The 27,514-nt window shown below is 49.8% G+C and overlaps 1 protein-coding gene across 1 annotated transcript in view; it reads right to left on the bottom strand.

Annotated features, from left to right (window-relative positions):
- Positions 1–27,514, bottom strand: part of Ezr (ezrin) — a 43,292-nt gene that overhangs the window by 7,851 nt on the left and 7,927 nt on the right. The window contains exons 2-7 of the mRNA XM_021635715.2: positions 15,259–15,342; positions 11,105–11,200; positions 9,893–10,167; positions 9,191–9,274; positions 8,160–8,306; positions 2,174–2,270 (exon numbers count right to left, since the gene is read on the bottom strand). Of these exons, the coding sequence (XP_021491390.1) occupies positions 2,174–2,270; positions 8,160–8,306; positions 9,191–9,274; positions 9,893–10,167; positions 11,105–11,200; positions 15,259–15,342 (783 nt within the window). The remainder of the gene's footprint in view (positions 1–2,173; positions 2,271–8,159; positions 8,307–9,190; positions 9,275–9,892; positions 10,168–11,104; positions 11,201–15,258; positions 15,343–27,514) is intronic.

Raw genomic sequence — 27,514 nt, 5'->3', positions numbered from 1 at the left:
CAGGAAACATTTCAATAAAATACTTACACAAGCCAAGTCGAGAGAGACCTGCTGACTTTACAATTCTGATTGCCTAGCCCATGTGGGGGGGTGGGAGGATGGGGGAGGCAGGGGGTAACTGGCAGTACCAAAGTGTTCCAAGTGGCTCTGCCACTGCAAAGCGGCACTCAGCCCTAAGAGGCTTAGCAGACATCTACAGTATGGTCACAGCACATGTTTGCTCTAAGGTAACCACTGTAACTAGGTAACCAAGGGGGGCGGGGGTGGATACACAGACTCAAGGTCTTTCCCAACCTAGAACTGTGGTTAAAAACCAGAGCAAGCTCTTAAAACACACACACTTAAAAACAAAAAATACCTCCAAACTAAACAGAATTCTTGCCATTTCCACCGTGTTACAGGTATATCTACAGGTCTTCAATATTCTGAGCTAAGATCAGCTAAAAGTTTACATGTTGACAGAATGAAACTCAAATAAACCCAGAGAAGCTAAATAACAAGGAAGGCCCAAGGGAAGGCGCCAGGATGTCACTCCGAAGGGGAAATAGAATAGACAGCAGACGTGGATGAAGAGCAGGAACTGGGGAAGCAGACAAGGATGGAGATCAAATGTGGGGAGAAAAGGGGTAGGAGGTAAGAGTGCTGGGAATAAGAAGGGAAACTGAGGGGGACATCTCTTTGTCAAGCTGGAGGCCTGCAGCAGGGTGGGGTCCTGGGAGGATATGGGTTTGACTCTAGCTGAGACTCCTACCCGGGAGGGTGGGGGAGGAATGAAGACCGAGGTGACCACCTCCTAGCCAGGCAGGGCTAGTGGAGGGAGGGGAGCAACAACCCATTGACAAAATTTGATCCAAAAATCAACCTGCTTACAAGTGCAGGGATGAAGGGAAAACAAAGATTGAGGAAATGTCCAACCAATGACTGGCCCGACCTGAGACCCACCCCACGGTAGAGAGCAGCCCCGGACACTAATAATGATGCTTTGCTGTGCTTGCAGCCAAGCGTGGGGAGGAGCTCCAGGGGTCCTGTGGAAGTATTGTGGGGAAAAGATGAAAGACCTGGAGGGGACAGGAACCTCACAAGAAAACCAACAGAGACAGCTAACCCAGTCCCATGGGGGCTTACAGAGACTGAGACATCAACTAAGGAGTGTGCACGTAAGGACCTAGGCCCCCTGTACTTATGTGGCCAATGGTGGCTTGTTCTTTAAATGTGGCACGTGTGGAGGGGGAGGGGCCTGTTTCTAACATGGACTCTGTTGCCTGCTTCTGGATCACTTCCCCCGGCAGCACTGCCTTGTTGCCTGGCCTCAGGGGATGAGGATATGCTCAGCCCTAATGATGTACAGAGAGGGTTGATATGGGGAAGGCTCCCCTTTTCTAGAGGAAAGGGGAGAAGGGAAGGGTGAAAGAGGGGAAAGGGGAGAACTGGGAGGAAAGGAGGGAGGGGGCACCCCTGGGATGTAAAATAAACTGGAAAAAAAAGTGGAGAAAAAAAACCCTCAACGTTTCATAATCCATTGGTCTTTTCTTACTTTCCACTCTGCTTCCCACGCGTGCTGAGCACAGTGACTGAGTGAAGAGCATGTGATGGACAGAGTGACCACAGGGGAAAGGTGGGGTGTCCCATGGTAAGGAGGAAGCAAGAGGGAGAGTAGAAACCTGGGGACCACCAGGCTCTGGAACACTTGGAAAGTTTGACTGTTAAGCCCAAAGCCTTACAGAAAGCCCCATTTTTGTTCATTGGACTTAAAAGTCTTATCATCTGTGCTCCAAACAGCCACTGAGGAGACACTAGCACGAGCTCCACCCACAAGCTGGTACCAGGGGTAGGCTGGCTGCCCACGCAAACACTGGGCAAGCTGGGTGCGCCGCGGCAGAACCGTGTCATTTGGGAAATGCTTATCATTGCTTGGTCAAGGTCGATGAGAACTGAGAACTGCCTTTTCTCTGTATGAAGACCAGGATTACATCATGTAGCTTTGGATGGCGCCATCTGGTTTCCATAGCAACCTCCCACTGCAGTGTCAGTCCCGTGACTCAGAGGTCTCTGAGCTTCTATTAGAGGGAAGCCTGTTCCTCAGGCTTCCCAGGATACTGGGGAGCCTCAGTGTTCTGAAAACCCAGTCAGCTATGAGACCATAAGCAGTGACCCGGTCTACACTTGAACTTACAGGGGCCTTTTTGTCGATGGGCTTAATGACAAACTTCTTGTCATTGAAAGAGATGTTCCTGATTTCACTCCAGGGAAAGCCAATCTTCGGGGTCAATCTGAGGTTATAAAAAGAAAAGCAGTGGTGAGTTAGATACAGGTACAGATACAGATATACACACACACAGAAACAGACACACACACACGCACGCACGCACGCGAGCTCGCATACTCAGACTGAGAGACCTTAGGAAACCCCTTAATTTAAAATACAAAGCAAGTCCAAGAAGTATAATTAAAACAACAACAACAAACACACCACGTTTAAACAGCCTTTGCCATCCCAGGTTCAACCAAATGTAGGAGTGACTCTGGTGCAGCCACTTTCTAGTTTTTCTGTCTCAGGTGGCTGCGGTGGTCACCTGGGTCACCTTGTGGTAAAAGGTTCTTAATGAGGGATATCTTCTGTTCTGTTTGACCCTCTTCCCTGGCACCCAAATCCCCACATATCTGCACTAACCATCTTCTCACACGGCCAGAGCCCACGTCCATCCTGCTGGTCTCATCACTTCCCTATCAGCCAGCCAGTTCTCTCTTCAGATATGTGACAGAGTTTTTACTCACCCGAGAGCATCTCTCAGCTCTAAAACTACACTTCCAACATAGGGTTCTGGGCTGCCGACACGTTTCCTCGTCCCCCCCCCCTTCTTTCCTCTCCAACAGAAACCAGTGAAGTGTTAAGTCCGTGATACTCTAAGTGTTATAAAAACATGCCTTGTGTTCCATATGGGCCTTCCTCACAGAGAAGGTGCTGACTCCCGGGGTGAGCAGGGGTGTTCTCCACCCTCCGGCTCTCATCCCGGCCAGGCACATGGCCTGGCTAGATGCTGCCCTGTCAGAGACTATACAAAAGCCCTATTTGGCCTTACTACTCAACGTCATTACCTCACTGGCCTCAATTCGGACTTTTCCATCAAGAGATGTCAAGACCACACTGCTTTGCTTAACTGTGTCCCACCCTTCTCTCTAACACGTTACCAGAATAAGGCCGGATTCTAAAACAGACTCTCTAAAAACCACAAGTACTGCCATCAAAAACATCCCTGGGTCGGCGAGATGGCTTAGCAGGTGAGGTGTTCTCTGCCTAAGTGTAAAAATTGGAGTTCGGGGTTCAAATCCACAGAACTCATATGAAAAGCACTGTGGCCGCAGAGACAACAGGAAAGCTGAGTTCCCCTGGCCTCCAGACTAGCTTCAATGACAGACCCTGTCTCAGGGGGATAAAGTGAAGCGTGATCAATCGTGACATCTGATGTCCTTTGGATCCTGTACACACACAGCCACACCCATGTGTGCATATACCACCCACACATTGTCTCTGTCTTTCTCTCTCTCTCTCTCTCTCTCTCTCTCTCACACACACACACACACACACACACACACACACCCCTAAAATAAAAATAGTTTTGAAACCTCAGTCATTTCCTATGGTTTCCACTTTGAGCAGATGACAGATAGCCTGGGGTCTGGGGTGGAATTCAGTGCCTAACATTAACGGGCAGGATGGGTCCTGCTTTGGCAGTGAAGGCTGGGTCAAAAACCCAAGGTAGCCTCTGAAGGCCACAAGAAGACTTCTAAAGAAGCATGGCAGGTGGCTTCCAGGGACAGCATCCAGGGCACCGCAGAAGCTGTAGGACACTGGGCAGCCAGCCTGGTGTACGCGCTAGGCCTTTGGCCTGTCTTCACCGATCTCTCACCTTTGCTGCTAACCCAATGCCAACGTGCACCATGGCGTCAAACGCAGCACAGCCATCACTTCACCATCACCCCTGGGATGCAGGACTTTCACCAATAGAGTCTTGCTGACAAGTCGAAGAACACTTGAAATACAGCTATGACCTGGCATTGCTACCATCTCTGCCTGTGTCCCCCTCACAGGGAAAAGCTGCAGCTGCAGCTGCTTCTGGAACACTTACCCCAGACCCTATGAGCAAAAGCTGGCCACAGAAGAGCTAGGAACCAGGAGACAGTTACTCAGCCCATGGCTGCATGGCCACACAGCCAGGTCAACAACACCGACCCCCCAATCCCACGGAGGCCAGGCTCTGTGCTGCAGCTCCTGTCTATACAGGTCTCTCTAGCTTCTGACCTAGAAACGCCAGGCCTCCAACCTTAGCTGGTGTCTGTTTTCCAAAGGCTGGGTCCAGCATGGCCCTCAAGACTCTGACAGCCCACACGTGTAACAAGCCGGAGCTGCTCGTAAGTGTAACTGTGGTACCAAGCAGGGGCTAAGCGTGAAAGCGGTGACTCACTTCTGAGTTAGAGAACCTCCTTTACTTCTTAACGAGTTGGAAAATGAAAGCCTACGAGGATCCTCTTTTCCTCTCTCTGTCTAGAAAGAGATCACATGTAAGACGTGAGCGTTGTCCACCCAGAAGGCTGCTGCAGGATTTATGTGCCTCATGTGTCACCTGCTTAAAAGCTGGGAAGAAGAGTTGGGCATGGAGGTTTATGTCTAGATTCCAGGCACTTGGGAAGCTGAGGCAGGAGACTGGCGAGCTCTAGGGTAGCCTGGGCTACTTCTAAGCTCTTGAATTGGAGGAGGAGAGGAACAGCAGGAGGAGGAGGAGGCTAATGATGATGAGACTCTCCATCAAGAACCAGAGGAATGTGGAGATGGCTCGTTGCTGGACATGCACAGAACAGGGTAAGGACACCCTCAGCACGATGGGGTCATTGGAACATGTGTACCAATGCCGAGGTCTCCTACACGCTGAATCCCAAACAACCTCATTAACAAAATAAATACTGCGAACAAATGCCCACAAGTTCACGCTAATACAGAGAACTGAATAAACAGGAAAAAAAAAAAAAAGCTGGTCCCTTCCAGTTTACCTTTTTTTTTTTTTAATATACTTGTTAAAGATTTATTTATTATTTACACAGTACTCTGCCAGTATGTATGCCTACGCACCAGAAGAGGGCACCAGATCTCATTATAGATGGTTATAAGCCACCATGCAGTTGCTGGGAATTGAACTCAGGACCTCTGGAAGAGCAGACAGCGCTCTTAAGCTCTGAGACATCTCTCCTGCCCCAGATTGCCATTTCTTAACACAGTACTAATCCCAGGAAAGTTCTATCCATGAACATTAGAATCAACAACTGAAAGTTTTAGAACGAGTGTCAGTAAGCACAGAGCTTCACAGAATCTCACCAAAATGTATTTACCAGCTATACTGAGAAGGACAGACATGTCAGAAGGGTCCCGGCCAGCACTGACTCACCGCTGGAGGCTGGCCTGACTTAAAAACACCACGTGTCGCTTTGTGGGAGGCCCTGAGGCACTTTTGTGGGATTCTCACCCAAAGTGCAAAACTCAAATCTGACCCTGAGCAAATCTCAGGCAATGCAAGCTGCAATGACAAAGACCACCTCAGTCCAGACCCAAGGACAGCTGCATACTGTGTCAATGTTGGTTTGGAAGTGGAAACAGCTGTTAGAACAAGCGGAACAGAGACCCACAGACTGTCACCACAGGGCAGCGCCACCAGCATTCTAATGGTTACACCTGGGTCCGCAGGCCTGAAGATGACAAATATTCTATGTCTTGGTAGAATTTGTGATTTTTTTTTCGGGTGTATTTGTCAAAATTCAGCAAATAAAATACAAGGCTATGTTCTATTACCCTTCAATCTGTGTTTCCATTTCTTGGGATGAGAACAGATTCCACAACTCATCGGGAGACATAACACCAGCTCCAGGCTAGAGTGCTCCAGGCCAGAAAGCACTACTCTAGTAAGCCTTTCTCAGTGAGCAAGTTGCTAGAACAGTCTCCAACCCGTCCACAAGCTTCCCAGGTCCTGCTCTCCTAAAGACGTGAGGCCCTGAGCCAGGCTGCCTACACAACCACCTCATGACGGAGTGACACAGAGAGTGGTTATACTAAGGGAGTGGGGGATAGTCACTGGCCAAAGACTACGGATTTGGGCAGCCTCAGTATCCTCAGTTTTAATTTACCTTTGTGTCAGAGTGTTTTGGTATGAGAGTGTCAGGAGGAATTATAATCCAGCTCATCTGGACTTCTGTGAATAATGCCTAGGAGAGAGAGGGGAGATTTGGCCTAGCTCCCCTCGTCCTTCCAAGCCAAGGGTTAGAGAAAGGGAGAGACAAAGGCCTTTGGAATCCACGCTCCCATTGAACTGTGTGACATATAACCATGAAAAGGGGGTCCTGGGAGACATTGCCCAGCCGGAGCCCATTTAATTTCAAAAAGGCTATGATAGAGATATATCTGTTTATTTGCGTATCAGATTGCCCTTATTAACAATGCATCAAGAATATCCAATCCCCACCATTAGTGCTATTGGTGAAGGATGCAATCCGATACCCTGGCCCTTACAGCCCTGGTCCCTGGGAGCCCAGAACCGTCTCCAGCAGCTACTGCAACCTGGGAAAAAACGGAGCTGTCAACGGATTCAATGTCTACTTAAACGCCTTTCCTCTGAGGAGCGGGTGTGCCTTCTTTAGAAGGTTTGGTGACGGGGCTGGGCCTGCTGCCCGCCACTGAGAACCACTGCCGAGAACGGCAGCTGGCTGCTGAGTGGGAGCCTGAGGGGCAACGGCAGGGCCCAGCCCAGCCCAGCTCAAACTTACGTGACATTTCTGTGAACTAAGGTGCTTACAGACTGACATCAGCAAGTTCCTGCCTATCGCTGTTTCTTACGGCTAGAAAAACCTGTTTGGACAGCCCTTGCCAGGGCTTGTTACAAAATCTGGCCGCTCAGAAATGGAGCTGAAAGACAGAGGCAGCTTCTGACATGCATTTCCACAAGGACCAGGCAGGGCCCGGTGCTCTGACTTTCTGGTGCCAGGCTGGAGCTTTTTGGATGGTGACGGTTCATGGGCCCGGCCTCCACTACGAGATAGAGGAAAGTCTGCGGGCTGGCTCTGAGAGCGCCCTCCATAGCTCCCCTGGACTCCAAGAGTTCAGGGTGCCTGGGACGTTCTGAATGGTTCTAAATAATGTCATTCATTCACTCATTCATTATTTTAGACGGGGTCTCACTGTGTATCTCCTACTGGCATTAAATTCAGAGTTCTGCCTCCTGAGCCCTGGATTAAAGGTGTGTGCCACCACGCCCGGCCACTAGCTGCATTCTTTTTGTGCATGTCATTTACTATCACGGGGCCACTCTCCTTGGTAAGTCCAGAGAGACCATGGGGACAGGGTGAGTGAGAGATGGGGAACTGACAAGAGTTGAGGGAGAGTGGCACACCCTGACACGCTTCACGGGGCTTGGCTGCATCTCAGGGCTCTAGGCCTCCATTTCACAAACGTGTCCCACGAACTGGACATCAAGAACCTGAGGCACCCTTGTGTCACACCTCCTCAGCCAGAGCCTGTCCTCTGAGCTCAGGCACCCACCAGGAGCGGCTCACCTGTGGTAAAGTGGGCCGATTTCTCGCTGGTGGGAAGAAGGCGGCCCAGGGATGGAAACCTGCAGCTGACAAGAGGCTCCCAGTGCCAGGCAGCTGTCTGTCTCGGCTCACAGACCTAGCTCGACAGGGTAATGGCTGTGAAGCAATTAGACACCTTGTGCAGGCTCAGGGGATTTAGCTAATTGTTCAGACTCGAAGGCTGCTCGGCTGCTTACAGAATCCTGGGGTGTCTGGTGGCATTATCAACATTCCTGGTTGGATTAGCACAAGCCTGCAGCCAGGAGTCCACCCTGGCTAGCAACAGCCTAGGAACAGCCGTGGAGGGGGAAGTCGTTTGTCTCTCTCTACTTGGAGGCGCTCAGGGCCCTAAAGTCACCGCATTCGGGGCCCTCCCTTGACACAGGCTCCTTGCAGTGTGGAATAGCCTGGATGTACAAGGTGCTAACGTCCAGGCCTCCACATAAGATGCTTCCACACAGTCTAACACATGTACACACGTACACACACACACACCCTGACACTTCACCTGTTTTCCAGGCTAAAATCAATGATCAACTCCAACTCACTTGTCATCTTTCTCGTAGATATTTAGTCCAAGGGCATCAACTCCAAGCCAGAGGTCTGTTCCTTTCTTATTCTTGATCTCAAAATAGTTGATCCCATACATTTCCAGGTCCTGGGCAATCTTCAGGTACTCCAGCATAGCACTGTCCCTAACGGGAAAGAAAACAGAGGGGTTCCAGTTAGCAGCATTCACCCCCGCCCCCAAGCCTCTGCTTATGCTGGAAATGCAGGCCAGTCATGTCGAGTAGACATGGAGACATGTGGAGGTATGACGGACAGGCAGGTGAGGTGTGGACCAACCAAGGCAGCCGGACAGCCTGTAAGCAGCTCCTTGAGAGGGGCCTGTGCTATCCTGAGCCCTGGAATGTATCCACCCCACACATTCAGGAAGAACAGACCAATCTGCCCCGGCTTCTGAGGAGACAGACTTCTTTCTTTTTATTCTCTTGCTAGGATAACCCTGTTTCTTGCACTCATGGAACAACCAAGGATCCCAACAAAGGACAATCAAAGGCTCCTGGCCTACTCAAGGTCTCTGTGGCACAGTCCCCAACCCCCAAAACTGCAAGGAAGTAGTGAGGGGTGTGCACAAGGCCAAAGGCAGGGACTGGTCTTCGTTTGAGTGCCCTAAAGCCCCGCTCCTGTCCCTCAAGCTTCACTGCCCTTCTAACACGCAGCCCATGCTTACATTATGATTAGTGTTGAATCAATAACTTTATTTTAATAAGCAAATGAGCTGACGAGGGGTGGAAGACCCCACCCCTGTGGTGACCAGTGCTCCCCTCAGCGAATGTCGGCCCTGGCTTTCGCTCTGAAGGGACGGGCAGAGCCAGCTGAGGGTTCAACCGCATTGCTTCTTCCCCCAGGCTAGACCACCAGGCCTTGTTTAAAAAACACAACTCAGACAGTCTTCTCCCGAGGGAGCCCTGCTTGTCTGTCTTGGACTTTACCAAGCACGAAGACCAAAAGCTGACCTCTCCAAGAGTGCTGCCCAGAGTCCCATGAGAAGGGAAGCTGAAGAGGCCCCACTCACTTGAGCATCCCCCGGTGCTCCGCGTGCCACACCTGGATGCGGTCCTCCCACTGGTCCCTGGTGAGCTTGTGCTGGTCCATGACTCTGGGATTCAAAAAGAGGAACATGGAACTGTCACCTTTCAGGGCTGTGAGCTGTGAGCCACGAGGCCACTTCCCACACACACATTTTTTTTTTTTTAATATTTTTTTCCCTGGGTCCTCTGGAAGAGCAGTCAGTGCCTTTAAGCGCTGAGACATCTCTCCAGGCCACCCCTCTCCCCCTTACTGTTCTTTTGAATGATACCATCATGGCAAGTTTTTGTTTCTTCTGGTTTTCTTTCTTGAGCGTAAACCTAAAGGTTTAGCCTTTCAGTGAATACAATCCCACTGGAAGTCTTTAAAAAATTATTTTAAATGACCTTTTCTTCCAAAGAGGGTGTTATTTATTTATTTATTTAATCACCATTAGTAAGAAAAGACAGGCTTGCCAGAGGCCAGGTTACTGTATACCTGGCAGGTCAGAAGGGCCTGGTCAACAGACCCATGAGGAAGGGACAGTTAATCATCAGAGGAACGTGCTGGCTCAGAACATTCCAAAGGGAGCACTCAGGAAAGTACCAGCCTAAAGTTCGCTGGACTGTGACACAGTTCCCTGCTCCCTTTCGCACCTCTCTCCTCCCCGGGCCGGGGCCTGTGCTCACCCAGGCCAGCCTCAGCTCACCTCTGAGGGATCAGCCGCTCGGAGCTGAGGTACCCGGCCTTGTGCATTTCCTTGTTATAATCTCCGAACTTGGCTTGCACTGCGTAGGAGCCCAGCAGCACGGCCGTCTCTGGGGGGCAGTAGATCTCGTCGCTGAGGATGCCCTCCTTGACCTGAAGGAAGAACAGCTTCTGCGTGATGTCCTGGATGAGCTCCTCAGCCACATCCTCGGGGTAGAACTTGGCCCGGAATTTGAACTGGACGGGGTTCTCCTTCCGAACCTCCTGTGCCGAGACCTGTGAGACAGACGGCAGTGCTCAGAACCAACTCCAGGCCATCCCTGAGCACCAGTGACTCAAAATTATCACATAATCATTGCTGTCATCATCCGAGAGTATCCCAGAGGTCACACTATGGAGGGGGGTCTTGAATTTCTGATACTCCTGCCTCTACCTCCTGAGTCCTGGATTGCGGGACCCACCACGCCTGGTTTACACAGGGTTTCATACCAGGAAGCAACTCAGCCACACTCCCTCGCCCTGGAATCCACGGCTGTAGCCTGAGGCAGGCAGGCAGTCCATAACACCCCCCCTCGGCTGGAAACCCAGCTACTGGGCCGCAGGACTACTCGCCCCATCCTCATTTCTTGGGACCACGCTTTCAAACTGCAGGGAATTCATTCAGGAGTGATGCATGTCCTTCCTTTTGTGCACGGTCCTGAGGCTAGTCTGGTCCTGGACCATGAATGTCATGACCCTCCCTCACCCTCCTTTACAGTAACATGGAAAGTGAGGTGGGGAAAATGCACAGCCTGCCAAGGGTCTGAAGAAAATACACTTAGCTGATGATTTCATTACTGGGAGCGGGGTTATCTAATCTTTGGAGCTAGAAGATAATTTACTACAGTCTCAAACAGAGCAGCATCAGGTTCTGACAATATGATAGATGACTCATAAAAAAAACAAAAAACAAAACTAAGGCCAACTAAAAAAAAAAAAAAAATGAAGCAGTTAACCATTTCCTGCCTGGAAGAGAGAACCAGGAGGAGGGATGAGAATTAGCCAAGATCTAATTCTATTCCATATTGTCCCTTCCTGGAAGCCTGTAGCCTCTGTCTACAAAAACTTTATATAAATAACAAGGAACAAAAAGACAAAAATGCAGTAAAAGCATTCTGGCTTTAAACAGAATCGGCTTCCGATTAATAGCCCATAAATAGTTAACCCTACTTACCTTTTTATCAAGTTTCAACCAAGTAGGAAATCCTTTATTGTCTACATACTGGAGCCCAAAGTACCACACTTCCCGGAGGCCGATGGTCTTCACCACCTGCGAGAGAGAGCGAGAGGCCCACTGTGAGAGAGAAGCCACACAGGCAGGCAACAGCAAGTTCCCGCATGAGCTCAGCAGGCCCCGGAGACTGACACTGTGGTACAATGAACAGGACTAGAGTCTCAGCCTTAACCTCTGAACCACAGATGTCAGGTGAAAGCACAAACAACACATTTTTAGCCTGAATCTGGCCAGACTCAGGGTTATCTAAGTTTTACAAACTCTCACCCAAAGCCTCTTGCTTCAGGCTGTGATGAGAGCACAGAACCACCAGTCCATCTCCAGGAATGGCCAGGCATACTGCCCCGCACCAGGGCACCCAGGTGGAAAATGGCTGTTAATAACCAGCACAAGACTTGATCCATCTTCTTGTAAGCCAACTGGAGTCTACCTTCCTGAGGACAGGCAAAGGCCCTTGGCAGGGAGTAGGTGTCATTGGTTCCAGGGTTGTAAGAGTGCAATGGGTAGGGGGCCATGTTCACATGTCAACAGCCTCCAGAAAGGTGAAATCCTCATTGCTACGCTAAGATCTCAATCCAAAACTGTAGTAGGGACACCACGAGGGGGAAAACTTCCTGTGTTATATCGTTACAGTTCTCCAGGCTGGTTATCTTCACGAGTGTCTTGGGGACAGAAAAGCAGTGTCCAAACATCATCTGGATTAAATCCCTGAGGGAGGAGAGGTGGCTCCGTGGTTAAGAGCAAATGCTGTTTTTGCAGAAGGCCTGAGTCTGGTTCCCAGCACCCAAGTCATGAAGCTCACAACAGCCTGCAACTCTACCTCCAGGGGCTCTGACCCCCTCTTCTGGCTTTTGCAGGCACCTGCACTCATATGCACGCACACACATGTAATTAAAAAAAATTAAAAGAACTAAGTCCCAAATCTTAGATGTTGTGATTTTAAATGCCATGACAGGCAACATTAAACCTTTAGAAAAGGTTTCCATGCTTCTTAAGAGTTCCTGTGATATTTAAACACACTAGACTGACTGAACACACTAGACTGACAGGAAGCCAGGTGTCATGGTACCCAGCAATCCCACTTTAAGAGGCGTGAGGCAGGAAGGTGAGGGTTAGAGATCACCCCGGCTACGAAATGAGATTATCTTCCCTAAAAAGAGGAAGAAACCAGATACACAAGGCAACGGCTTAAATTAAGCCTGAAATCTCCAGTAAAATCCTGGCCACGCCTGTTACCTTCATCTGTAGGGGGCAGATGCTTGCTACCACTCCAGAGTCTCTGCTTATTAACTGCCAAGGGCTGCCCTGTTCATTTTCTCCCCCTACTCGCCCACAGAACAGCAGGGATACACCAAATTCAAGATTTTATCATGGAGTGAAGGAATTCGGTCTCTTTCACAGTGCTCTGCTCCCAGGGCCTTGTGAAGTCCATGCCCTTTGTGCTGAGCGCAGACATCCTACCTACAAACCCGCGCCTTATCTGAGGTGACACAAGGTTGCACAGGAAAATCCCACACATGTTAACAAGCAGGTGCTGGCACTAATCTTTCCACCCCATCTACCCTACTGCAGCTCCTGCCTAGACCTGAGCGGCTGGTCAGAGCCTCCTGTCCATTTGACCTGCTCCTCCACTGCTCTGAGTCCTCTCCTGCGTCTGTGTGGATGGACAGACATGTCAGTCTGCAAGCATCCAGCACAGCCAAGGCCAGCACACTCACTGACGTGCCGCCCACTCCTTACCATTCCTGATAAATGGTCTTCAGTATTTTGTTTCAGAACTTGGGCTCCCCATCCCCTCCACAATACCATATTAAACAGCTCACGCCATTCCGAAGCCACCCCATAGGTCACAGGTCCTCCCTATAGGGGAATCCCACACTCCCATGAAGCCATCCTTTCCCACTGCCTTGGGAAGGGTCTGCATGACCAGCTTTAGACGGCAAGGACAGGGATGCCTGATCAGTCAACTCCAAGCAGCAGCTGAAGCGCTGTGTCCCAGCCCTCCTGTCCCACAGAACATCCAATGCCAGTTCTTGCTCCGTCAGGCTCTCCAGCTGTAGTTCAGTAACACGCTGCAGCCCAGACTGAGAGGGAAGAGGCTGCTGCAGAGGCAGGATGGTGGGGGCACTGACTGACACAGTGAGGGTGTTGACACAGTGGGGGGCTGACGTGCTCGTGGTCCCTTTCGATTGGCTTCATCAGGCTAGAGGGTTGTTATGGAACAAGCTTCTTCCACCTTGGGTCTATGACGATGGTCTCATTTCTCCACTCACACTACAGTTCCCTGCTCTGCTCTGAAAGCAGTTCTGCCTTTGGGCCCAGCACTGGATTACAAGGGATGGTGGTGCTCAAGAGCCAAAGCTGGGGGCCAGGCAGAGCGCTGCTCAGGCTCAGGTCCTGGACACAGTGCCTCCCAGGGTTCAGGGCCTGTGTCCAGCTTCTTTTGGGGATCTTTCAGGTGACCCTTTTAGATTTCATCCTTCATCCAGCCTCACCCTGGAGCAGAAAATATCTAAAATCTCACTAGAAGAGAACAACCTTCAAATAATAGTGACTGACAGCCCGGACCCACGCCCAGCCCTGCAGAACAGGTCTGGGCATGCCTTGGCACCAGCATTCTGCTGCAGGGCCACCCTGCACTGCCCTGTGTCACTTTCCAGAGAAGACTGGATTGAGCACGGGCAGTGAGCGGCACCCGGAGCCTCCAACGGTGCCGAAACCCCCTTCCCAGGTCTCCCCAGCGCCAGCAGTCCCATCTTCTGGTTTGGACCTTGAATGCTATGTGCCACCCCTGAGGCAGTGGGGCCACTTGGGATGACAAGCTCTGGGGAGAGAAGTGCTGTGTGACTCACTTCTGGCCTTGTATCCCAAGACCCTTTTCTACTCTCTAGAATTTGCCTTCCTTCATCTCTGCCACTCACCTCAGGCTTAAGGAGGCATGGGCACACTTCCCCTGCCACCTCCCAAAAAAGGTTTCTATAGATCCCACTGAGGGCCCGGATGCACTGAGCAGCATTACACAGGCATCTTTGGTCATCCCTCCCCTACTGTCTGGGCCCATTTAGTCTATGAAGTCGGGCACAGAACAAGGAGCCAAAAAGGGTTTTTTTTTTTTTTTCCCCAAGCCCTGCACCACAAGATGGGAACAAGGGGTGACCCCTCTCTCCATTCTATGTGAGAGCCGCGCAGAACATTCCGGAAAAGCTGCTTTCCAAAACCAAGTGTTTGGCAGAGGAACTGCCTGCTGGAGCCGGCTACCTGAGGTATTTTGTTAAGAAACAGAACACAGGATATTCTGTTTCCTCACAAAAGCAAGAGGGACCACAGGGCGATGCATCCAGAACCACGAGGTGTCAGATGCGCTCTGCCCTGTCCTTGTCACGGTGCTCACATTAGCAGAGCTGCTTCTGTCTGGACCCCAGAAGAGGAGTCTACACAAGGCGGCAGCAGACAGCCTCCGCAGGCTGGACGCCAAGTCTTTGGCCTGTGGACTATCTGTGCAGCCCACAAGATAAGAATGCGGTTCTCTTCTTTTGTCTTCTTTTGTCTCTTTGGAAGGTTCAGGAAATCCCTTTGAAAATTCAGTGCCCCATATAGTTTTTATTTGAACAAGGTCATGCTCATTCAGTTCACGGATTTGTGGCCAATTTCAACAACAGAGGAAAGAATGAACAGTTACAACACAGACCACATGGTCTTCGAACCTAAGAGACTGCCTATCTGGCCCCTCTGCAAAAGAGCCCTGCTGACCCTGACACACAGCTGTCGGACAACGCTAAACAATGTTTTCTAGTCCACTTTGGGAAGGGCTGAGCCATTTGACAAAACTGCATTTGGAGTAGTGGTGCTATGAACAAGCCCGGTTAGCAAATGAATGCTATCAACTAAGAATATTTAGCAAAAAGACCCGGCTTTCCAGGTATCTCCAGGTGGATGCTATCATGAACTAGAACAGCACTCTACTTTCTCAAAGGCCATTTTCTTCTGTCAACCTCAAGGGAACAAAACAAGTCAATCTGCTTAGAAGACAAAAGGACTGGTCCATCACAGACCTGTCCTAAGCAATCAGTTCCCCCCCGACGTAGGAGACTGACCTGATCAAACAGCTGCTTTCCAGTGGTGTTCGGCTGGATAGCAAACTCCAGCTCTGCATCCATGGTGGTCACCCGGACATTGATCTGGAAAACAGAAAAGAATAAAAACCCTTAAACTTCCCCGAATCTTCTCTCCTGGCAGCCCCCCCACCCTTAAACTGCTTGGCAGTCGTACAGAAGCTGCACACTCTTAACACGTCTTCATGCCAATCACAAAACACCAGCCACAGACCCAAAATGAGGTACAGCAGGCAGAAGTAAGGTTCAGCAAGTACAGGTTCTGGGCATCAATAAAGCATGTTCATGTTGAGGTCTGCAAAATCCCCCCCCCCCCCCGACACAGGGTTTCTCTGTGTAGCCCTGGCTGTCCCAGAACTTGTTCTGTAGACCAGTCTGGCCTCGAACCACATCGATCCACCTGCCTCTGCCTCCCGAGTGCTGGGATTAAAGGAATGTGCCACTGACGCCCAGCTAGGTCTGTAAAATCTTTAATAACACGTTTCCCCATACACCATCTCATGACCCCCATAACAGCAAGCTGAGGGAGACAGGGCTCCTGAGGTGCCAGCTGGAGGTTCACACCAAGGCAAAGCATAGAGGGGGGAGGAGGGGCTATGTGCCTGACAGTTTGGTGACATTAGTAACTGACAGAAAAATGATACAATAAGATCAAATTCAAAGAGAATAGAACACCATGCAGCCATTTAAAATGCTAAAGCAGAAATGAGAAAAAGGTGATTAAAATTAAAATTGTGATAAGCAAGTGGTATAGAGTCTATCCACACTAGCTCATATGGTAGACATGAGAGCAGGTAGAGGAAGCTCCATTAGAATGGCACCTCACAAACACTCCCGGGATCTGAGGTGGTCCAGGTGATGGGGAGGGCCTGAACTGAGGGGGTCCAGGTGATGGGGACAGCCTGAACTGAGGGGGTCCAGGTGACGGGGAGTTGGCTCCAGCATTTGTTGCTCTTGCAGAGGACCCAGGTTCAGTTCCCCAGCACCCACATGGTGGTTCATGACTGTCTGCAACTCATTCCAGGGCATCTGATGCCCTTTTCTGATCTCCATGTCCACCAGGCACACATGCAGACAAAACATACACACACACACACACACACACACACACACACACTAAAAAGTTTAGTTGGGTGGTGGTGGCGGCACACTCCTTTAATCCCAGCACTCAGGAGGCAGAGGCAGGTAGATCTTTATGAATTCAAAGTCAGCCTGGTCTACAAGGCGAGTCCAAGATAGCCAAGGCTACACAGAGAAACCCTGTTCTGAAAAAACAAAGTCATCTCACTGGAGATAACACCAAAGCCAGTAAATTACCACAAAAAGATGCTGTAGGGCTGTGAAGATAGCTCCGGGTAAAGTACCTGACATCAGAGCATGGCAACCAGAGTTTGGGTATACAGAAGCCTATAGTAGTTGGAGTTGGCGATCTTAAGAGTTTCATGAGAGACCCGACTTCCATAGAGTGAACAACAATTAAAGACAACTACCGACATCAACTTCAGGCCTTGGCAGGCACATGCACATACACACACCTGCATACATGTATGTGTCCACACCTGTACACACAGATATGCACACACCACACACTTGATATCACCCATTCTGGAAATTACACACAGCACATTATTAGTAATTTAAAATGTAATACCCATCTCCTCTTGAGGCTTGTTTGAGACAGTCTCACTGTGTAGCCCTGACTGGTCCAGAGCTCACTATGTGGCCCAGACTAGCCTCTAACTCACGGGCCATCCTCTGACCTCTGCCAGAGCTAGAGGCTTGTGCCACCACACCCAGCCATGTGCCCCCTTAGGTTTCTGATTAGGCTTGATTTGAGTCAAAGTCCAGACAACTCTGGAAGGAAAGTGTGTAGCTTCATAACCACTTGTGCGGATTCAGGCGATCATAGCTCAGCTGAGTGTACAAAGCATGCCTCTAAAGCTCGCTCAGGTCTGTGAGAATCTGTAAGTCCCCATCTTCCATGGCAGAGGCTTAGTCTCCACAGCCTCAGCAACACAAGATGGCTTCCCTCCACCAGCCCTATCCAAAGGGCAATCCCTAGCTCTGATCTGGGCATACACCAAACTTTTAAGAATCCTCCCTAAGCCAGGTGTGGTGGCTCACTCCTTTAACCCCCGCACTTGGGAGGCAGAGGCAGGCAGATCTCTGAGTTTGGGGCCAGCCTGGTCTACAGAGTGAGTTCTAGGACAGCCAGGACGACACAGAGAAACCCTCTTTTGAAAACCCCAAACCAAACGAAAAACAAACAAAAGAACCCTCCCTGAAGGGACCAAGTCAACATTAACACACACACACAGTGCCATCTCCACAATCCCGGTCCTCACAACAGTGTGCTGGAGCTACCCCTAAGGCACCGGTCTGGAAGAGGAGCAGAGCCCTGAAGGCCCAGGGCTACCCTGCTCAGCTGATGGGTGTGCGCCGCTCAGCACTTATGGCCCACCAGTGTCTCCACTGAGGACCCTGCTGGCATCAGGACACGGTGATCTTTCTACAAGACTATCCCAAGAGCCACAGAGCCGTCAATAGTCCTTGGAGGAAGTGTCTAAGCTCAGGTGTGACAAGTCACCTAAAAGCACATCCAAAAGCACCACTCCCCAAGCACACATTCCCAGATATGGCGCCCACCGCCTTCGTCTACAGCACGCTAAACCGTGCTGTGTTTAGAGAGACCATTAGGGTTGTTTTCAGTTTCTAAGTCTTTAATAATGTTGCAACGCAGCATAAACTTTCATCAAAATTTTAATTGGAGCTTTACTAACCGTTAACAGGACTGTTTATATACACGTTACGGGAGCCTGAGAGAGATCAGTCTTCGACAACTGAGGGCACACATGGAACAACCCCCCCCCCCCGCCCCGCTTCGCGTTACCCCAGTGCTGGGTTTGTGTGGTAAATGATGATTTTTAATGAACTCTGAGGATTTAGATGCACCTGGTGTCTGAATGGCAGCAATGTCACAGAAATAAAGGGGCATTAAATGGTCCTCTTGACAGGAGGATGGGCCCACAAAGAATTTAACTGATTGACAAACCCAAAGACTGGAGAGCAGAGGGCCCATGGCAGTTCTTACTGTCTTGATAATTTGCATCTAATACTTGTCAGACGCGATGCTGAAGGGCTGGGGTGCAGCCCAGGGCTCTTCCGCTTGAGCTCCTGGATATTCATCTCAGCATTGCCAATATCGATGTCAGCATAAACACTTGTACGCACACGCACACACACACACCAGTTAGTCATTTTAAATCCAACCCCAATACCCAAAAGAGTAAGATTTATCTCAGGCTTACCAAAATACTATAAATCACCCATTTAGTTCCTATCTGGGTGTGTGTGTGTGTGTGGGAACAGGGACGCAGTGGAGATTAAGATTACACATGTGCTTCTTATGCCCGTTCTACAATGGTGAGGCCGATGTGAGAGAATTCAAACCTAGGGTTCTAAAATGTTGAAATCCCAAAGCAACATACTCACACTCAACTGCTTCAGATGGAAAGGTACAGATGTGTGCACATGGGCAGCATTCTTCAGGTTAATAATAATGGTGTCTTCCTACAGCGGCTTTAGAATGACTTATCCTGACATGAGATGGCTCGGCACGTTAAGTCAAGGCGCCGGCCACCAAGCCCGACTTGACTTTAATTTTAGCACTTACGTGACTGATGGAGGAGAGGACAGACTCTCTTGACGTGTCCTCTGACCTCCACATGCACACCAGTAGCAGGAACACACCCTCTCCACCCCAAATTCATTAATTTAAACTTCCTTTTTAAAGGAGGCTGTCTTGAACGCAAGCCACACTAACGTGGTACTGATGGTAGCCGAGCCCCAGGAAGAAAGTGAGTCTCTAATAAACATGTGTATGCTTCACACTGATCCTAGCCCAGGCAGCAGCACAAATTTGCTGAATGGTTTTTATTTTGGTGGCAAGGGCTAGTTTCTTCTCATTTCCTGCCAGATCAGGGTGCCGGGCTTCTTTTGAACCAAACTGCCTAAAACCAAAAATAAGGATGAAACTGGCCAGTAGAAATTAAATTTAAACAAAGCTTTGTGGTTTTGTTTTTTTGTTTAATGAAGAGCAACCAGCCTTTCACAAGCATTCACAAGAACCACTCAACCACAAAATGCACACATTACTTAGCATCAGGGTTGAATAGAGGCCTGTTCGCCCTGACTCCACCCACCTTTGCAGAATAATAAATCTTTTCAAAGCACTGTTTGCCAGTAAGTCTAGGTTAGCTCAGTTTAAACCTACTGTTCCCAGAAGTGATGAGTTTAAACAGGCCTGACCCTACTGATGGGCATCTCCCATGTCCTTGCTCATTCAAGATGTATAGGCATCTGTGGGCACCATAAGCAGACAGCACAGGCCTCCCCCACCCCACCCCCGCAAACATACAAACACACACTATCCTGTCACCTCTGCCCCGTCCTCTCCCTTGGGGGAGATTTCAACAGCTTCCCTGGACTTAAATACCGACCTGTCAGTCTCAGAGTCTAGGAGCCAGTTATCTTCCTTTTGTTATCTTGAGACAAGGTCTAAGCATATAGAATTATTCTGGAACTCATGATCCTCCCGCCGTGACCTCCAGAATGCTGTCGGTTACAGGTGTGTGCCACCGTGCTTGGCTCAGGGATTTGTATTTCTTAAAATCAAGCCAAGAGCTTCTGAGCGCAGGCCAAATGCAGGCATCACTGGGACACTGGCAAGAATGGAGGTGTCAGGGACTGCTCCTCAACCCAGAGCAGAGGACGCTCTGTCCTTGGGCCTCAGTCACCTAAGCTGCAAAAGGACAGCTATGAGTCCTGCCTCCTTTCAGGTCTGAAAGAAAGGCTAGATGCAAGTTAGGTTGATATTTTCAGCTGGCTGGGGGACCGTTTCCAGGGGAAACAAGGTCTGTCCAGAGATGTGGGGTAGGAAGTGAGGGTGCAGATGGCCTGCCTTCTTAGGGGCATGCAGACGAAACACAGGACAGCCTATAACATCACCACAAGGAAGAAAATAACAGCAGATAGAGCCTAGTAGCAGGCAGCCAGGAGAACACATTCATGGACATCTACTTCAAGTTTGGGGATGACCTTTCCTGGCAGCCACGCCACAGGGCAGGCCAAACCACTTCTGTGCCATGGAGATTAAAAACCTAGTCACCCAACCTGGTTTTGTTATGAACAAACCAGTAGCAGCTACCCTGTTAGAGCAAATAAACCCAGCCTCTCTTTTTGCCGGTCTCCCAATAACTAGGCAGAAAGGCCAGAATCGCTCTGTTCTCCCACACGACCCACTCTCCAGCTACGTGGACTCCCCAACCTGAGCCACATGTAAGGTCTGAAATCCGCCTGGCAACTCTTTCTGGCCGTGTCAGTGGCCGTGTGGTTCTCTAGACGAATGTGTTGTTTGGCACACACCTGTAATCCCAGTACTCAGGGAGGCAGAGGCAGGTGGATCTCTGAGTTCGAGGCCAGCCTGATCTACAAAGCGAGTCCAGGACAGCCAAGGCTACACAGAGAAACCCTGTCTGGAAAAGCTGAGAGAGAGCAGGAATAGGAATGCATGGGGATGGGACCATGTCTCAAGGTCATGTAAGTTTCTGGCTCCTTTGTTTAGCTAAGGCAAACTGTGAAACTTTGTGCCATCTAATCCTATCTGTCCCATGTGTAATTACCAAGTTTGATTTATGTTAAATTATCTCCCAGCTCTTTCTCTGGTAAATCAATCTTGTTACGCAACTTTCCTTTGGGTAGTATCACGAAAGACTTGAACTTAGCTTAAGATTTCTTCTACACTTTTTGTTCGTTTTGTTTTGAGACAGGGTCTCTCTACCAGGTAACCCTGGCTGCCCTGGAACTCCATATGTACACCAGGCTAGCCTCAAATTCACAGAGATCTGACACCTGCTTCCTGAATGCCAGGATTAAAGCTGTGCACCATCATGGCCAGCTTCTACGCTCACTTCTACAGTCAGTGTAAAACACTCATACAAGTTCTGTCTAAAAACAACAACAACAACAAAAACCAACCAAACAGAAAAAAACCCTACAAGTCCTGACACAGGAATACATTCTGGACTGACTTCTTCCAAACACACAGCTGCCAAGGGGCAGGCCGAGCTTCAATGGCCGCTGCGGTGAAACCTCTCCTTTCTGCTATAGGCAAGTATCAGGAACACCATGGAATGGGAGGCAATTCAAACAGTGGCTCTTGAATGTTTGGATTTCAGGCAGCAGGGGATGCAGTGATAAGATTGCGCCCGTTATCACCTGCCTGGGCTCAAAGCTCAGTGTGGGCCCAGGATTGTGCTGAGGGCCCAGCTTTCCTTATCACGGCAGTTTTCCCAGCATTCCAGCCCGGGGTGCCACTTCAGCAACTTCCAACAACCTTCAGGTATCTGGGTATTAAACGCTTGGAAATGCTCTAAATAGGAAGTGGGCATAGTAACGTTCTTCCTCAGAGGGGGGTGTGGAGGTGCACAAATGACGCCGGCTGTGTGCTCACCTGCTCTTTCAGGCTACTGGCCGGGATAATTAAGACAAGTCTATATTTTCACTTTGGTGTCGAGTCTGTGCTTTTTTAAAATGCTTTGAGGAAATATAATTTACATGCCATTAGATTCACCCATTTGTAATATGCAATTTGGGGTTTTTAATCATTCACAGAGTTACACAATGAACACTGCTATCAAGTGTTAGACTTTTTTATTTTTCGAGACAGGATACTGCTACATAGTATGGTCAGCTTCAACGTACAATCCTCCTGTGCCAATCCAGGCTTCCAAGTGTGTGTCGCCACACCCAGCTAGTTTTAGAGTGATCTCAAAAAGAAACCTGGTGCCTGTCCGCACCCGCCCCGTTATCCTTAAGCCCTAAACCTTGATGGCCAACAACCTATATAAAGTCTGTAAAACTGCCGCAGGGCAACTCTCAGGCCTTGTTTTCTATGGTTACTATTTCTAGAAAGCACTCACTTGTAGCACTCCACCCTTTGAAAATCCCACAAAGCTACCCCTTCCTTTGGAGAGGGCCAAAACTACTCTGCTGAACCAGAGCTGACCGAAATATCACAAGATTGTGGAGAGAATTTCCACGATACGGGGTCCTTTATTTAAGAAACTTATCTGTTACACTGTTGGAGTGGTGCTTGTTAATCCAGCATCGGCAACGGCGGCTCTTTCCCACACTTCCTGCCCACAGCTACAGCCGTCACCGGGCATCAAGGGCAGGCCGGCATACGTCTAAGCATTCTTGCTGCTAGGACTCTGGAACACTTTTGCTGATGTGTGGAGAAGGAGAAAATAGCAGGAGAAACACACAGTAGGGATGAAAAGGCCCCAAGGAGAATCCACAGTTCATCGGAAGCCAGGGAGCACCCTCGGCTGGTCTGGTCATTTACACCAAGCTCTCCGTCTCTCTAAGTCAGAGCTGGTCACCGCGTCATACTGCCTCCCCAACAGTGTACAGCGCATCGTAATCAACACGTTCAGGAAGTCTGCCATCCGTAAAAGGAAGCTCAGCCTTGGGTCCACCACTACAAAAACTGTCAGTCAGGCAAACAGGAAAACCTGTACGTGTCACTGTCTCTAACACAGCAGGCCAACAAAGACATCTGTCGAGGATGCATGGTGTCAGAGAAATACAGTTTCCATAGGATGATACAACACCGGGCTATACATGTTTTACTGCCTAAGTAATAGTAATAAAAAAAATCCAGTGTCAGAGCCGAGAAGAGTCCACTTGTCACACAACCAGAGGGCAGCGCCACAGAGGTCAAAGTGCTGGCCTGCAGTTCTGCTGTCTCCTCAACTTTCCCAGGAACCGCAAATGCCAGTCAGACCATTCATAGAAATACAGTCAGAGACCTGGGGGCAGGGTTTGGAGCACAGGCCAGCGTCAGCTTTTCCACTGAGCACTCTGTTTTTAGGGCTCAGTAGCAAGACGGTCAAGCAGCAAGGATGCAGGAAGGACGGAATTCCTGGCGGGGGATGACTTAAGACCAACTCCACCGAGCTACTGCCTCCTTACTGCCGCAGTGCCGACTGGAGCGCGCCCCGGCACTAACCACCAACGAAGGGCGGAGCGGCACCCACAGAGGCCAAAGCCAAAGGAGCCGGCCTGACTCCATGAAAAGCAAGCAGCTCTCTCTCTCTCTCTGCCTCAGTTCATGGTAGGTACTGTCTTTCCTCGGTGTTTAGAAAACACGAGTATGAACTTTAAATCAAATGAAAGTCTCAAGTCATCATTTCGACTGACAAAACAGAAGCTGCCAAATTTAAGCCCCCCCCCTTCATGATTCATGCTTATGTTCACCACCACAGCTGTCTACAAACACCTTACATCTAACCCCTGGGGCAGGTGCACACCTCCCTGAACAGATAACAAGTGCACTCCGAGGGAGTGCTGTGAGTAACTTGAATTATGAAATTTAACGCAACGCCCTTCCCACGCCCTTCTCCAAGCTGTTCACTGCAGCACCACGGTACTATAAACACCAAATTCCCAATATACCCGCACGGATGCTGGGCCTGGAAACTACTGCTGACGGTCCCCGGGCAGGGTCCCACCCTGTAACATAAATGTGTACGTTGTCACTACAACAGTGACAAGGCTAGCCCTTCTGTAGGTGACGCTCAGTGGCTACTGCTTCCTTCCTAGGCATTCCTAGTGTGTGCGTGTGGGGGGGGCGTGCACACACGTGTTCCTTCCGCACACCTACCCACAACAAGCGTGAGTGCTGGCGTGTATCTCTGCTCTGTGTCTGTCTCTTTAAGTGCCCAGTCCACCCTCAGAGTTCCCAGCCCCCTGCCTCAGCCCCCTGGGCAGCAGGCAGGCACCTGGCCTCATGACAGTCAAATCTTTTTAATAACAGAGGGAACTGAGACCCAGAGGTCTTAGGCAACTTTCTCAACTTCTGATACTCACCTCTCCATATACAGCCGTTGTGTTTTATCTCTCAGGTTGTATCTAAGTCAATGGTTTTAAGCTTCTGAACTGAAAAATCTTTATTAGTGAATTCCAGAGTGAAAATGGCTAAGGGCTCAGATGGGCTTTCCCATAACTTTTGAGAACCCGCAACGAGATCCTAACTCTTCTCAATAGCTCCTTTTTGTCTCAGAACGTAAGCTACTTCCTGCCCCCAGACCTACTTCCTGTCAGACCAACGCTGCGCTGCTTAACAGTCACAAAGAGCAGACAAACCAGTCCTGTCTGTGCTCATTATGATCAGGGAAAAAAGTCTGACCTTAGAACCCGAAGGGAACTTTCTGAGCATCCAGATTAAAAAAGAGGGTCCATTCCCCCTCTACCTGGCTGGGCACAGGGTGTGCTGAGGCCTCCCCACTGATCTCCGGGCAGCCCACACCAGAGCAGGAGGCCCTGTGGGCAGAACACTCTGAAGGACGCGTTCTGGACTGCGAGGCCTCTGGGCCACGGCTTCCTGGAGCGTCTCACACCCTTGGGTGTGCTTGTCTGTCAGGACAGACCCCATTCCTTCCAGCCTGGGATTCCCATGGGAATCAGGCAATAACTCTCAGAAACCACTCCACGTAGGGCAGGGGGGTAAATAACCAAAGCATTTCACCTGCTGCTAAGGAGAAGCCCAGATAGCCCGACCCCCACCTCCCTCCACCAAGGTAGACAAAAGGAATTCTGGCTCAAGGTCACTTTCTCTTTAGCGGAGTCTGGGTCCCGCGCCATCTGATTTTGGTTTCACTAGCTGTGTCACACATACGTCAGCTTGGATGCAGCTTGCCGAAATACCTGCCTAATTATACACACAAACTGGAGATTCCCGTAAAGACAGAGGTGGGGACAAGCCAGGGCGGCTACTACACACTATCCTGGGTTTTAATTCTCGGCTCACAGCACAAGGAGATGAAAGGCCTGCAGACTAAACCCACCTGGGACATCCTATTTTCTCTGTAAACTTAGAAGTCTGTAAAGTCTTTTCCAGTCATGTGGAGGCGGACGGGCTGGGAACACATGGGGACTTAGGAAAGCCTGATTTCCTTGCTAACATGTTGTTCTGGGGCCAGGCCTCTAACGCAAACCACACTCAGATCCACTGTGATTTCTGAGGCAAATCTGCCCCCAGTTAAGGCCACACGAGCGGGAATATTTTGCAGTTTAAAGAACGTTTTTCCTAAAGGAGGCTTAGAGGAGAGTTAGGCTACTCCTATGAAGTCTTTCCTTTTGCCTGCAGCAATTACAGCCCAGCCCCCAACAGCTTACTTAACTTAAAAAAAAAAAAAAACCATTGTAAATCAGCATGTTTATAAACTCTGCTTGAATAGGCAGACTTTAAAAAAAAAAGACTATTTTTAAAACTTCTCTGTTTTTGAAGTTATATTAGGTTAAACCAAGCTCTTCAATTTCCATGTTGTCACAACCAGCGACCATAAAGGGGTTACGTACGCAAGTAATTGGCATGGGGGTGAGAACACAAGGTTGCACACTTTTCAGCTCCTGACCCCCAACCCTGCCCAGATCATCTGTGTTCCCTGCCCCTTCCCCACCTGGCCTGCCTTCCCACACCAGGACAGACCTCCTTAACAGCTGCAGAAGACCTCCACTCAGTATATGCCTCATACTTTATTATGCTCATTTCCAATTTCCAGTCCTGGGACACCTCCTCCCCACCCCAAGTACTGGATTCTAGACTAACAGCAGGATGGCTGGGAACCAACAGTTTGTGGGGTTCCATGTCAACTGCAATTCTGATGAGAGGCTGCCTTAAAAATGTGTTGCGGGGCTGGAGAGATGGCTCAGAGGTTAGGAGCACTGGCCGCTCTTCCAGAGGTCCTGAGTTCAATTCCCAGCAACCACATGGTGGCTCACAAGCATCTATAATGAGATCTGGTGCCCTCTTCTGGTGCACAGGTGTACATGCAGGTACAACATTGTGCACATAATAAATAAATAGTTTTTTTTTTTATGTGTGTGTTGCACTGAGCATGATGGCACATACTTGCAATCCCAGTGCTCAGAGAGGCAGAGGCAGGCAGATCTCTGTGAGTTTGAGGCCAGCTTGGTCTACAAAGCAAGTCCAGGACAGTCTAAAGCTACACAGAGAAACCGTGTCTGGAAAAAGAAGACAAGAAAAAGTGTGTGTTGAGGAGAGGCCGAAAGCCCAGGTACAGTGACATCAGCTGTTCATTAGATCAGCACCTACAGGTCACCTACAGTACTGTGAAGTCACTTCAGGGCCTTGTTTGGATTTCCGGGTGGAAGAAGACGCAGATGCAAATATTTTGTGCCAGTGCGTGTGTGCTCTGTGCATGCACGGCAGAGAACTGCTCCTCTTGCTCCACCACATGAGCTCTGGGGATTCTGGTCCTCAGGCTTGGCAGCAAGCTCCTTCACACACTGAGCCATCTCGCCTCCTTTCCCGTCACATACTTTAAAGGCACAAACTCTCCTACAGACAACTGAAACAGTCACAAAAGCAGAAAGGCAGCGAGCTGCTGTAAGACTGCGGTGCACTTCCTATTTCTACCACCACTGACTCTCAGAAGGCTTCATCTACTGGGGGGGGTGGGAATGAGAGAAAAGGAGAACGAATGTGTGTGAGAGAGAAAGAGAGGAGAGAGAGTGAACTTTGTGCATTTTAAGGATCTCAAATCCTATCACCTACACACTTAGCATGTGGACCCACGAGTCCTTTTATGCTTGGTCTATCCAAATTCAACTACTACATTTTGCTGCCCTGCTTTCCGGCACTTCCACCATCCTCTCCAGCCAGCTCCTTAGGAAGATGCACAGTTGTCCCAACCCTCCCTCCCTGGCTAAGGCTCACCGAGGAGGCTCACCCATACCTCCGCACCACGGGGAGAACACTAACAGCACGTGAAGACAGTCCAGTCCGCTCTAAGCTGTGCTGAAAAACACCATCCCAGGACCAAGACTGGATCCCGTATCCAGACACACTGAGCAATCACAGCCACCCCAGGGAGACAGGGAGACAGGCAGACGCTTCTCAAGCAACACCCCTGACCCACAAGATCCGACAGATGATGCATGTCTCAGGGGACCTGGAAGATTCGGACGTACACCCACCACCAAATCTATGTGAAAACAGAATTTTCAAGGCAGTGCGCTCATGCACGGACAGCGCTAGTGATTTACTAGGAACAAACAAGAACCGCTTCCCACCCACCCACTCTGGTCACTCTGCCCCATAGCTGTAACTCTTCACCCAAAAACACTTAATAAATGAAAGAAGGGTAACTAC

This window comes from Meriones unguiculatus, chromosome 20 (assembly GCF_030254825.1).
Source record: "Meriones unguiculatus strain TT.TT164.6M chromosome 20, Bangor_MerUng_6.1, whole genome shotgun sequence".
Taxonomy (NCBI): Eukaryota; Metazoa; Chordata; class Mammalia; order Rodentia; family Muridae; genus Meriones; species Meriones unguiculatus.
Note: the sequence above shows the minus strand (reverse complement) of the source record. Positions and strands in the feature narration are given on the sequence as shown.